The sequence below is a fragment of the Chroicocephalus ridibundus genome, chromosome 1 (genome assembly GCF_963924245.1).
Source record: "Chroicocephalus ridibundus chromosome 1, bChrRid1.1, whole genome shotgun sequence".
NCBI lineage: Eukaryota > Metazoa > Chordata > Aves > Charadriiformes > Laridae > Chroicocephalus > Chroicocephalus ridibundus.
This window is the reverse complement of record NC_086284.1, coordinates 214,265,498-214,278,822: the sequence shown is the minus strand read 5'-3', so window position 1 is coordinate 214,278,822 and position 13,325 is coordinate 214,265,498. Positions and strand designations below refer to the sequence as shown.

The following is a 13,325-nucleotide window of genomic DNA, read 5'->3' as shown; positions in this document are numbered from 1 at the left end:
GGTGAACTGAAAACTGGCTGAACATCCAGGCCCAGGGGATACTGATCAACCAGCAGTGCAAAGTCTAGTTGGAGGCCAGTAACTAGTGGTGTACCCCAGGGGTCCAGTCCTGTGTAACATCTTCATTAATGATCCTCAGGACCCTGAGGTCCTGGTGTACACCAAATTGAACATGAGCCAGCAAAGTGTCCTTGCTGCAAAGAAGGCGAATGGTATCCTGGGCCACATTAGACAGAGTATTGCCAGCAGGTCCCCTCTACTCAGCACTGGTGACGCCACACTTGGAGTACTGTGACCAGCTCTGGGCTGCTCAGTACGTGAGGGACATGGACATACCAGAGAGAGTCCAACAAATGGCCACAAAGAGGATTAAGGTTCTGGAGCATCTGTCCTGTGAGGAAAGGCTGAGAAAACCAGGACTGTTCAGCCTGGAGAAGGCTCAGGGAGATCTTGTCCATGTATATAAATACCTGAAAGGAGGGTGCAAAAAGGACAGAACCAGGCTCTTTTCAGTGGTGCCCAGTGACAGGACCAGGGGCAATGGGCACAAACTGAAACACTGGAGGTTCCCTCTGAACATCAAGAAACACTTTTTTACTGTGAGGGTGACCAAGCACTGGCACAGGTTAGCCAGGGAGGTCGTGGAGTCTCCATCCTTGAGGATATTTAAAAGCCATTTGGACATGGTCCTGAGCAACTGGCTGTAGGTGACCCTGCTTGAGAAGGGAGTTTGGACTGGATGACCTCCAGAGGCGAGTCCCTCTGGAGGTCATCAACAGGGGAGCTATTCTGTGATTCTGTGAGAAGCAAATGATTCAAGTACAGAAGGAAATCCTTAAGTTAGCAATATAGAGTTCAATCTGTTCCAGAGGATTTTAACCTCCTTTTTTTTTTTTTTTTTTTTTTCATTTGTGGAGCCATTGGAGGTAAAGAAACGAACCTTCCTGAGGTAATTTAGGCCAGCTCATGATTAGTTCACTTTCTGTTTACTTTCCAAGGAGCCAGTATCTAAAAGAAAAAGGGAAAAGGAAGGCTTAGGAGTATCTAAAAGCAGTCTGGTAGGTGACTAGACACTTATTTCTGCAAGAGGAAAGAGTTTTCTCAAGCTACTGGATAAGACATAGCAGCAGCTGGAACTCCTTTTTTGCAGACAAGCTACAAACTAAAAGAGAGAAATATAAATTATTTGAAGAAACTATTATGAGAAGCAGCACCATCTTCCCCTCCTGATTTCCTCAGACAGAGACTGAACTCCTTCCTGGCTGATGAGGAAGAAACATAATTCAGCCCTCTCAAAATTCTGTCAGGCAGGGGGAGCAGTGAAATCTAAGGTGGCCATAAGGGATGATCTACTCAACTCTTCTTGCCAGACACACCAGGAACCTGTGAAAAGAAGTAAGTTTCCCAAGGACACCCCGTGGTTTATTAGCAACTAACTCAATCCAGGCTTGGGAGACTCAGCCAGTGAGAAGCATGGATTTACTGAGGCTGTAACAATTGACCAACCAAATGAGAAAACAAGGACATTTCCCTTGCTACCCTATGGGCCCAACCATACAGTACGCAATTTTCAAGACATCCAATGTCTAGAGGGCAGTGTAATGTTCTAGAAAGTTGGTTCTATTAATCTAACTCTTTTTTGCAGTTTTTATTGGTGGGATTTTGTCAGATGAAGCAATGAATGTTTATGCCCGAGGTTTAGAAAGTAATAAAAATGTTTTATTTTCAACATGGGGACCTGCGCTTGTCTTTATTGGAATCACAGCCTAGGCCTTGTCTGGGAGAAAAATCACTACAGTGCTTGGGCTTTTGTAAATGAGGTCAGCAAGAAAGAAAGCGTGTGACATGAGATTTTGAATATTTCTGAATGGAAGGAAAGGATCTCTTATAAACAAACTGCTTGTGTGAATATGACCTGTGTATATAAATAATGTAATCCGGGCTACAGTAACTATTAATGCTTTGAAAGGTATAAAACTTTCATGAAGAGATGTAGGAAGTACTGGAATTGCCGACATGGGAATGAACAAACATTTACATGATGCTTTTTTTGAAATTAATAGTCCTCACAAATAGAAAAAACACGGTACGGCTTTTTCACTTATAAAATAAGATTCTTTACATAATAAAGGCAAATAATTGCATTCAATAATTAAGAAAATAATTTTCTCTGATTTCCCCTGAATTAGGAAAAAGTCCTTTTTAGTGCACTTTTTATATGGATAAGTTGTATTTTAGAACTTAATTTAATTCCAGCCTTCTATTGATGAAATAATACTGTTATGAAACTCTCTCCTGCACTGGTTTCAGAGGGATAGCATTTTTTTTTTCCTCAGGAGAGCAACAGATTATTTCAGTGTGTTCCACGGTGCTTTGTTTAGATGTACGCACACACCTGTACATGGATTTGTAGATGCTTGTGCCTATGCAAGCAGATAAGCACTTCTAAACAAAGGCTCCAGGGGAGTTACATGCCCAGAATCAGGACACTTAATTGTTTTTTGTGCCTATAAAAATCTCCTGCCAGCTGTCACGGCAAAAAAAAGTAGTCTTCCCATTTTGTCAGCTTTCCCTGACTTCGTAATAGGAAGGGAAGATGAAACAGTGTTATCTCCAGTGGGTCCAGCAAATCTTGAATCCTGAGCAGCGTCAGACATAAAGTAAGCCTGTGCTGGTACAGTTCATACACAGGCTAAAAGGATGCTTCTCCATGCCTTTAGATGAAATATGTATGTGATTGCTCTGGCATCTAAACCATTTTCTCTTTCCTTACTTGCATGTCATCATCTTTAGGTCAATAGCAAAGCACACTGTCACAGGGGACCTCGTGTCTCTCTCTGTTTAAAGGACATAAGCTCCATGTACAGCGTAGGTGTTTGTGGTTGGTACTTTCAAAATCATGTGCCGGAATGTAGCTTGATAAAGATGAATCTCAGAAATGGAAGATTTATTTCACCATTTTTTAATTTCGTAACTATTCCCTTTTGCTATTTCCCCCTTATTTCCCTCTAGGACTTTGGAGCCTTTAAATTATTTTCATTTTAAAGGGTATGGTGTAGGTGACCATTTTTTAAAGCTTCAGGGGGTTGCTGCTTTGCTACAGCAACTCTTAAATTTTTGAAGTGGTAGAAGCCATCTGTCTCAACAGATCATGTTCTTTTACACTGAATGACAAACCAGCATTTTAGTTGATTTAGACTTAAAACAATCTTGGAAAGGAGGGAATTTCATAAAGCTGCCAATTTTTGTGTCTTCTACTAAGTTCCTGGTGTTGTGCTCTGCAAATTGCTAGGGTGGTATCTGTCCCTCCCAGATGGGAAAGTAGGGCACAGACAAAAAAATAGTTTCCACAATGTCAGGAAGAAAGACTAAGAGGAATTCACCGAATACCTCCATCTAGTCCCTTACCAATAATCATCCTATTCTCTGGACTTCTGTGTTGGATAGAAAACCCGAGGTAAACTTTTGAAGAGCCTGCTGAAGACATATATGGATATGGAGCCACTAATTTTCCTTTTATCTCTTTAGAAATTGTTTCCTAAACATTTTACAGTATGCATTCAGCATAATTTAATTACTTTTAGATTTACACTCCAACGCTGCATGAGATGGCATTCAGACTGTACAAATGCAGCTGTGGTCCATGTGAAAACATGGCCTTCACAACAAAGCACTTATTAAGGTCATTACCAAAGTTTTTATTTTCTGGACTATGTTACGGAGGCAGCCTGAACAATAACCTTTTCATAAGGATTCATAAGGACCTCTTGGTGTTCACTGTATGACCTGACACGAAAAGAATGGAAATGAAAGGACAGTGTCAGCTTTGGCTTTTCAGTCTGCTGCGGCGCTGGAACAGTTAACGGCTGCTATTTTCCTCTCTACCAAATTTGACCCATGACTCTCAGGAATGGAATGAAAGAAGCAGATTTGGGTGTGCAAGTAGCTCTTTTTGAACACGTCTGGCAAATACAAGGAGCTTTTCTTCTCTTTCTTTCTTTCGTTTGGGTTAGGAAGGGCAAGCCCTGCCTTGGACTACAGAAGTGCTCTCACTCTGCCAGTGCTGCAGAATGAAGAAACCCTCCTGTTAACCAATAAAGAGAAATTTAGCACAGGACGTAAATGTTTGGCTCATATGCTGGTTAAAGTAAACCACAAACACCTTAAAAACAATTAGGATGATGGGAGTTTGGGGAAGACTGTCTCTTCAGAGAGGCTGGAAAGCATTTCTCCCATAATAAAGTATGCCATAATAGTCATTTTCTGCTAGGTGAATAGGCACGAAACACATCTTTGTTCATAAGGCTTTTTATTGTAGCAGTTGTCATGAGTAAAACCTGAAAGTACTTGAAAATCCATTAAAATCACAATCCATAAAAAAAAAATAATACCATCTCTCGAAAGTTTGTCTCTACAGACTTCGTAAAAGTGAGAAGTCGATAAGTATGAGACGCATTTATGTAATTTAAGATTAATGATTAACTGTTAAAGTGCAGGCTTTGTACAATCAGGCCTGCTGTTTAGCAAAGAAACAAAACCCTTAAATCTCTGCAGCTGCTGGATGAAGCCAATTTCTAAGTTGCTGTGTGTGATAAGATGCGCTGAATCCCAGACTGGTTGGCCATTGACCGGCCATGAATCAGTGATTACTGACTGTCTCCGGGGTGTTTTGGTTACAGTACTCTTTCCCAACGGGTAATTGTCATTTGGATTTCTGCCTGCTTGTAACTGCTTTTCTCTGGTTGTGTCCAAGCACTGGTGCACGACTTTATGCATTTCTTAAACTTAGGACTTACAATTTCATGTTTCTTGGATCATGTATTTCATGACGAGAGAATGGATTTGCTTTAAAGATTTGTACTACTTGGATTTACTCATCCCAGTTCTAGAAGTGAGATTTTTAATTAATTTTTTTTTAACAGAATTATTGAATTCAGCCAGGGTTTGTTTTTTTTTTTTTTCACACGTCCAGGCCATGAACAAGTGCCCAAGTTCCCAAGTTAAAACAGCATCTTGCCAACTTTAAAACATTTGGCTGGTCAGCAGGAAAGGAAAAGCTGCTTGTAAAGCACTGGAATGCATTTTCAATTAGTCACTCCGTTGCTTAAAAGGCGAGGCACTAGGCACTGGGAGGAGAGGCAGGGGGGTGGAAAGGATGGCGGGGAAGGGACAGCATGAGACAGTCTGGAGAAGAGCCTTTATCAGCCCACAACAGCAGCCCTGAAGTTAGAGGCCACTCTTTAATAGATAAGCTTTTGTTTAACAACAGGCTCCCTAGGGAGAGTGAGGCTTTCCTGGTAAAAAAGACCAGGATTTCTTTCAAATAGCTTAATATTGCTTTGTATGAAAGAGCGACGGAAAATATGTGTTGGGAAGATGTTAGAAGGTTATTTATTTCCCTACTATTGCCTGATAATCAGGCTGTTGGGCATCCTGACTAAACAGTTGTGCTTTCACAAATCTTCCTTGGCTCCTAAAATATTTTGAATGAGATAACACCCTTGAAAGAAGATTAAATAACCAACCCAACCTGCTTACTATACTTGGTTTATTTTCCTGCCCAACACTATGAAGTCCTCGGTCCAATAGGTTTCTGGTAAGGAAACAGCTGGGAAAAAAAATCTCATGACATACAGCCATCTTTCTAATACTCAGTAGCCATCATTTCTTATGCTTTTTTAAATGCTTTGTCCTGTACTTGACCTTCAAATGTTTGTAGCTAGCTGATCTGGAACTTTTTTGACTCCACAGCTGTCTAAACTAAGGATGATGACATTGCTTAGACATCCTTTTGTCTATGTGCATGTATATATGGATACTGTTTTCAAAAGTATATATATATGTATTTACTTTAACATGACTCAAAATCTTGGAAAGCTTGTACTTCTTTATCATATTAACTGAGAACTGCTAAGCTCTTGCTGGTGGGACATGTTATGGCATGAGAGACTCAAGTTATACAATGGGCTGCATTTCAGCAGGTAGAGGAAACTTTCAGGGCTGTTGCCTCCTGGCTAACTGTAATAAATTTGCTTAAGTAATATTTCACAGATGTTCTGGCTGTTTCTTGGCAAACAAGCTGAAGATCATAGGAAATTTCTTGACTTGAAGCATAAAAATAAAAGTTTTGAAGACAAAGTCCTTAACTGCAACAGAAAAAACATTTAGCTAAAGGATGGGCTGGAGTGCCGCTACCCAAGCACAAGAGTTAAAATAATTTTACAGTGGGTTTCTGTTTCTGTTTTATTTGTTTTCTCCTACTATAGCTACATGCTGTATGAAATACGTGAGGCTGTTTTGGAAAATCCATTGCCTGTCGCAAGTTTCTCTGTGCTAAACTTAATCTTCTAGTTTTATTTTTAGAAAGCTTATAGTTGCTTTCTTCAGTGTTGTAAGGAAAGCTGGCAAAATGCCAGCCATGTCCAGCAAAATGGAGACGTGGCTTTCTTTCCAGACAAGAAAAATTTAAGATGAAAACAATAAAAATGACCGTAAATAATTGCAAATGGGAAAGGAATAACAATCTTTACTCCTACAGTATCGTTTTCATGTGGATATGTTGGAGGAAATAATGGAGCGTTTTCTGTGGGAAGGCAGTGAAAAACGTGTCCATGGAAAGTATAAAATGCATTTGTTAGAGATAAAATTCTTGAAATTGAGCTATTTTGTGAGTTTGTGGAATTTCTGGATGAACAGAGTTAGAAATGCTCAGCATCTTGGTGCAGTGGAGCTCTGGGCTGGTTTGGTGCTGACCTAAAATTGGGGATGGGCTGTGTTGTTTCTCTTGGCCTTGGTTTTTCCATCTAAGGGAAACTGTGGTCCTCCACCTCGTGTTTCTAGTCCTTCAAGTTAAGTGATATAGGAGCATCCAACCTTAATGTAAAGGTCTCTCACCTTGTAGCTCTCATTCACTCCTGACCCACACAGAAACTGAAACCGGTTACATCCATAAGTGGGGTATAAAGGCAGGGCATCGTTGTCTCTTTCTTGTCTTGATGTGCAACAGCAGAAGGATAGAATGCAACGACGACTCAAACTGGGCTTCCAAGGAGGCATAAAATCATAGAATAGTTTGGGTTGGAAGGGACCCTTTAAAGGTCACCTATTCCAAACCCCCTGTAATGAGCAGAAACATCTTCAACTAGATCAAGTTGCTCAGAGCCCCGTCCAACCTGACCTGTAATGTTTCCAGGGATGGAGCATCTACCACGTCTCAGGGCAACCTGTTCTGGTGTTTCACCACCCTCATCATAAAAAAAATAAATTCTTCCTTCTATCTAGTCTAAATCTTCCCTCTTTTAGTTTAAAACTATTACCCCTTGACCTATCGCAGCAGGCCCTACTAGAATGTTTGTCCCCATCTTTCTTATAAACCCCCTTTAAGTATTGAAAGGCTGCAATAAGGTTTCCCCAGAGTCTTCTCCAGGCTGAACAACCCCAACTCTCTCAGCCTGTCCTCACAGCAGAGGTGCTCCATCCCTCTGATCATCTTCGTGGCCTCCTCTGGACCCACTCCAACAGGTCCGTGTCCTCCTTATGTTGGGGACTCCAGAGCTGGACGCAGCACTGCAGGTGGGGTCTCACCAGAGCGGAGTAGAGGGGCAGAATCACCTCCCTCGATCTGCTGGCCACACTGCTGGGGATGCAGCCCAGGATGTGGTTGTTTTTCTGCGCTGTGAGTGCACATTGCTGGCTCACGTTCAGCTTTTCATCTACCAGTACCTGCAATTCCTTCTCGGCAGGGCTGCTCCCTTCATCCCCCAGCCTGTACTGATTCTGGCAGCTCCCCTGACCCAGGTGCAGGACCCTGCACTTGGCCTTGTTGAACTTCATGAGGTTTACACGGACCCATTTCTCAAGCTTGTCCAGTCCCTCTGGATGACACCCTGTCTCTCAGGTGTGTCAACCACACCGCTCAGCTTGGTGTCTCGATCCCACTGTCTATGTCCTTGATGAAGATATTGAACAGTATTGGTCCCAATTTGGACCCCTGAGGGATACCACTTGTCACCAATCACCATCTGGACATGATAGAACAGGGTATTTTGAATTTTTTTGTTTGCGGTCTAAGCTTGAAGCCTTTCTTACTTCGGGCCCGATCATTGATATGAAACATTCAGTGAGAAGTTTACATGGGAAAACACATGAATTTAGCTCTAAAACAAGCAAATGTGACAGTAAGATAGACAGGAAAGAGAAAAGGCAGAGTAATGTCACCACTTACGTTCTTCCCAGGCTCAAGCGAGGGCTTAACCTTTGTATGGTGGTTTACAAACTTTTTAGGAAGAAAGGAAGAGACACCGGCCAATCTCTTTTGAATTGCTTACCACACTAAAAATTAAGGTTTTCTCAGTTCCACAAAGAAACATATAACAAGTGGCAAGTGAATTTCATTTTTTGTGGCAAGCACCTAACCCATCTCCTGTAGGTAAATAAGTATATGGACCCAAAGTCTCCGGAGGTGGATACAACCCTTATCTACGAAGAAGTGCTCAGAGATATGTGTGTATTGGGTGAGAAGCACGCTGTGTCACACTGGTGTTAAGAGGAAGGTGGAGCATCTGTAACCCCCAGCTGTCCTCCACCCTCCTCCCCCAGATCTGCACCTGCAGGCTCTGATGTGTTTATCCTTGTTACACCCCTCGGAGATAAAGCAAAGCTTTTGGAGCCGTATCCCAGGGGAGGATGTAAAATCCAGAGGTCTGAACCTGGGGCCTGACTCGCTAAACTGATCAACTGATGTGGCCCCACATACTGAGCCAGGAGCTTCGCAGGGCTGAGGGGTGGAAAAAGAGGCAGCAGAGGACTCGATGTTTCTCCTAAATGAGGGGTCAATGATGTGCTGGCCTTTGAACAAAGGAGGCATTTTTGTACCTAGGTAGTTTAAAACTGGTTGGTTCTATCTGACTGCTGTCTCCTGTCTGGCAGACAAAATGGTCACAAAATCTTTTTGGGGGGCAGTGGGAAGCCTCACGGTCACCTCCTGGCAAGGGCAAGACTGTGCTGCCTTTGTACCATAGGGCCACTGGCAAGGGGAGGCTCAGGCTGCCCAAAACCAGCCTACAGCGCAAAACGGAGCTCTGAAACCAGTTTAGACGTAGCTCGAGTTTTATCTCACCAAAGGATGAGGTGGTGGAAAACTTAAACCAAACTCAAAAGTTTATTAAGCCTTATTGTGCCTTTTATGTTTCCATGAGCGTGTGGTGTCACACTACCATATCTCTATCTGACCATCATATTACTGCTTCTTTTTACATATAAGAGCTGAACTTAACTTTTTTTTCTTTTTTTTTCTTTTTTTTTTTTTTTTTTTGGAGAACTGGTAGCAGAGTGAAACTCGGAGCATATGCCTGTGGTATAAATAGCAAAGTGGAAGTATCTGTCGTTTGTGGTAGTTTTGCTCCCCCTCCCCAGAATTTTAATTTGGGAATTTCTAGAATTCCCAATGAATCCGTGGAGCTGAAGGAGAAGGTAAAGTCATTCACAGGATGAATGGAAAATGTTTAGAGGGGGGAAGAAAAACAATGCAAAAGAGTAATATTTAAATGCAGGGAAATCAATGTCAAAAAGTGTTACGGCAACACAAAAGAAGCCAATCATCCAGATTTTCCTAAATAAACATACACTAACAGCAGTTACACAACTTTTCACATCACCATAGTGATCTGGAGCACGCTTTACTATTTATTTTTTAAGTAGCAGCAAAAAGAAGAAATGGATTTAATGGAATTCAATAGACACCTTTTCCCCTTTCAGACATCCAAAGGGTTACATCTGCCTTTGCATTATTAGGCTGTTCATTATTCTACCATATTATTATTATTCTACCATAATAGCAGTCTTGCTATAAATCAGACTGCTTTCACTCACAGCTTCAGCTCACAAGTCTGCCAAGTTTAATAGATTTAAAAAAATAAAGGGGGGCGGGGGGGGAGATGGTTCTGTGTTCAAAAGGTTGTGAACTGTTTTTAATGTGCGTTATCGGTCTATATGAGGGCGAGGGGAGGAGGGAAGGGTGGGAGAGGAGCTGCATTAGAAAGTCCCTCCTTTAAAGGTGTCAAACTCCAACCCGCGCAGAATAGGGAAAGGGAGACCCCCAACAACCTTCAGAAAATAATATAAAAGCAAACCTCAGAGGCAGAAGAAAATACCCAAAAGGAGAAGACTGCAGCTTGCAGTAATCTGTAAATGATTGCTGGCAAAGGCTGGAGGCTTCAAGCTTGAGCTGTGTTTGTTCCAAAAGAAAGCCAAGAAGGACGGTGTTAATAAAGAGAGATTTAACTGAGGGCTGTGCTTGGAATAAAGTGGGCTACAAAAAGGTCAAATTTGATCAGTTGGAGCAGATTACAAGGGCTTTAAAAGGTAGTGGTGAAGAAATGAAACTGGGGCTGTGAAGCAATATAGCACAAGATTGATTTTGGGGGTGGAGAGAAGCTGGGACAAGTGCTTATCAGCTTGAGAAGGAGGAAGAGCTGTGCTGGGTTTGTTGTCATTCCCACACCGAGTAGAGTACTTGCTGCTTCTGTGGCTAGGCTTCCCTGCCGTGTTTTTTGTTGGTTTTTTTTTTTTTTTAATATATATTATTGTTATTATTACCGCAATGGTGTCTATAATTTCTGACTTGGATCCTCTGAAAAGCTGGAAAGTTTTAAGGTAGGCCTGTGTTTTCTTCTGTTTGGTACAGGCGTTTCTGCTTTAGCCCTAAATTAACTGGAGCTTGAGTTATAATCGAAATGTGAGCCCTGGGCTTAAGTACGAGAGGAGTTTCTGGTAATTACAGCCCTTTTAAGATACAGCAAACCTTTAAGCAGATGTTTAGGGAGACCCGAGGGAGATTTTTAAAATATACTTCTTGGTGTTACAGTGCAGTGAGGAATCTTTTTCTTTCTTTCTTTTATTTATTTATTTTTTTTTTTAAGGAGAGATTGTGCTGTGAATTCAAGTTAATAGTAAAGGCTCACACCAGTTGAAACTGCAGGATTAACTCTCTGTTTTCCTCGCCGTGCTTTGCAGGGGGAATGGGTGGGAAACTTCAGAGGAGGAAAAAAAAAAAAAAAAAAGAGCGTGAAAGTTGATCAAGAAGTGGAAAATAATCTTGGGGGAAGGAAGGGGGACAAATGTATTTGTTTCGTTTGTTGGTGAAACTTCCACAGTTTGCTGTCCCTCTAAGGCATGTGTTTGATACTTAAAAGTTGCTACTGATTTTTCCTTTCAGCACTGCTGTTTTTTTCTTTGAATAGTGAAAAATGGTAACTCAAACTGCTAAAAAGAAGGATAAAGGGGGCAAAAAAAAAAATAATCACTGTTAATGCCTGCTGCAGATATTAAAACTCCACAGTGTTAAATGTCCATGTTTAATGCTGCTCTAAGCGCCTGGTTCTGCCTATTGAGAATCCGGACATGCAAAAAGTTTGCAGATGGTTTGCAGAAACTTCACTAAAACATTGGAACCATCTGGGAATGTAGATGGCAAAATTATACAATTAGTTATATATAAAGTTTATTTCCCTCAGCTGTTAAGCAAAACATGAAGCTGCAGCCAATACAGGGGGGTTTTTTTGTGTGTGTTTTTTTTTTTCTTTTTTAAGGGAGTAAATTTTTAAGGGAGTAAATTTTGAGGGGGTGTGTAGGTTGTGATGTTATTGTTATTAATATAATAATATTTTAAAGTCTACTTTAGCTTCTTGCTACAATGTTTTAAAGAACTTAATGTGTCCTGAGCTGAAAGAGCAAAAACAACCCTTCAAAAGTCAAACTATAATGTCTACTTACATGACTAGGGTTTTTTTCCTCATATTCGCAGAGCGTTGAACTTTCTTTTTCAAAAGTTTAAGTTTCTCTGACCATCTTCTGAGCCTGTGTGTAGGAATGTGGACTAAGATCCTTTATCCTCATCTGTGGTATGAGACTTGGCATAGCGGTCTTACTGCAAGTTTATTTCATTATTTTATTTATTTCTTTTAAAGTCACTTAGGACTGTCAGCACAGAATGAGGAGTTTCCATTTGACTTCCAGAACTCCAGCGTGGATGTTAGCTCCAGCGTGGTGGTGTGCGGGATGGGGGAGTGCAGGGCTGTGATTGGCAATCCAGGGTGGGTGGTCACGCGGCATCGGACCAGAGCTGGGGTGACTTCTGTGAGTCATCGCCAGCGAATGCCAGTAAAGTGCTTTTGCAGAGCTCCACATGCGTTGTCTTACAGTGTGTGTGCTCCAGAAAAAGATGTTCTAGGAATTATTTTAGAAGTTTGTCAAGCGCTATGAGACTACTTCTTATTCCTCTGTTAGCCAAGTCAGGTGATGTCTATTTTTTTTGCTGAGTTGAGGGATGACACACAGGACTTGAAAGTCGAGCAGATCTGAGGAGGAGACACTGTTGCCCTCTCGAAGAATCCTGTTTTCTTGGGAAAATGGCGTGTTTACATGACTAGAGAAGAAATATCTCCCTGGCACATTTTTTTCCCTACAGCATGACTGAAGTTTCCCAACTTTGTGTGTGAATCTGGAGATTACAGCTGTATGGACACAGAGTAGGTCAAAGATGTGATAAAGTCCATTTTACTGGGTATTTCTTTGTGCAGCTACTGTGTACAATTACAGCAGCGACTCTGTACAGATGTGATATTGTGCAGATCAACAGCAGGATGCAGAGGGTTAAAAGGTAGGAAAAGGCAGTATGCAATGTAAGTGCAATGATCACTAATAGTGGAAAAAAAAAAGAAAAAACAACCGAAGAGCTAGAAGCCAACATGTAGCTCATATGGCTTGTGATTTATTGAATTGTAATGCCACTTCTACCTTTTCTTATAAATTTTATTTCCTCTTCTGCAGGCCAATTTCCAGCCTGTTTGATGCTTCTGAGCTTACCGGTTTTTAGTGTCTCCCCCACCCCCAGTATACCACGGCAGCCTGTAGCTGCTATTTATGAGAGAGAGAGGGGTGTTTCTATGTGTTTCTCTTAGGCGGCACAAAGCAATTCTTCAAGACACAAATGAAATGCTGTAGCAAATGCTACGATCAGCTCAAAAGTAGTGTCCTACAGTGGCAAATTCTCAATTTTTGTTTTCCTTGTGCACCCTCTGTAATTTATGCTGTGACTAGCTCACAGTTTGAGACCTGCTTAGCTGGGAAAAGACTGAAGGACGCAGATCCCACAGACACAAGGGGGAATAATTGCATTGGGGTTTAATAATTCCCAGGGGCTTGGACCAGCTGTGGGCTGCCTTGGTACTGGCTCCTCTGCCCTGGTCCCCAAATCTCCTGCAAGCCCATCTTCTGACCTCTGAATAAAGGAAATAATAAAGGAGAAGGTACAATATAACAACAGA

At 41.6% G+C, this 13,325-nt stretch overlaps 1 protein-coding gene across 2 annotated transcripts in view; it reads left to right on the top strand.

The window, feature by feature from the left end:
• The window catches only part of CELF2 (CUGBP Elav-like family member 2), a 561,996-nt gene that overhangs the window by 172,147 nt on the left and 376,524 nt on the right, over positions 1-13,325 (top strand). Inside the window, exon 1 of one of the 2 annotated variants that reach the window (XM_063323640.1) lies at positions 10,510-10,653. The exons of the other annotated variant lie outside the window; for it this stretch is intronic. Coding sequence (XP_063179710.1) covers positions 10,601-10,653 — 53 coding nt within the window. The 5' untranslated portion in view covers positions 10,510-10,600. Of the gene's footprint in view, positions 1-10,509; positions 10,654-13,325 lie in introns of those variants that run through there. 2 annotated transcript variants of the gene reach the window in all.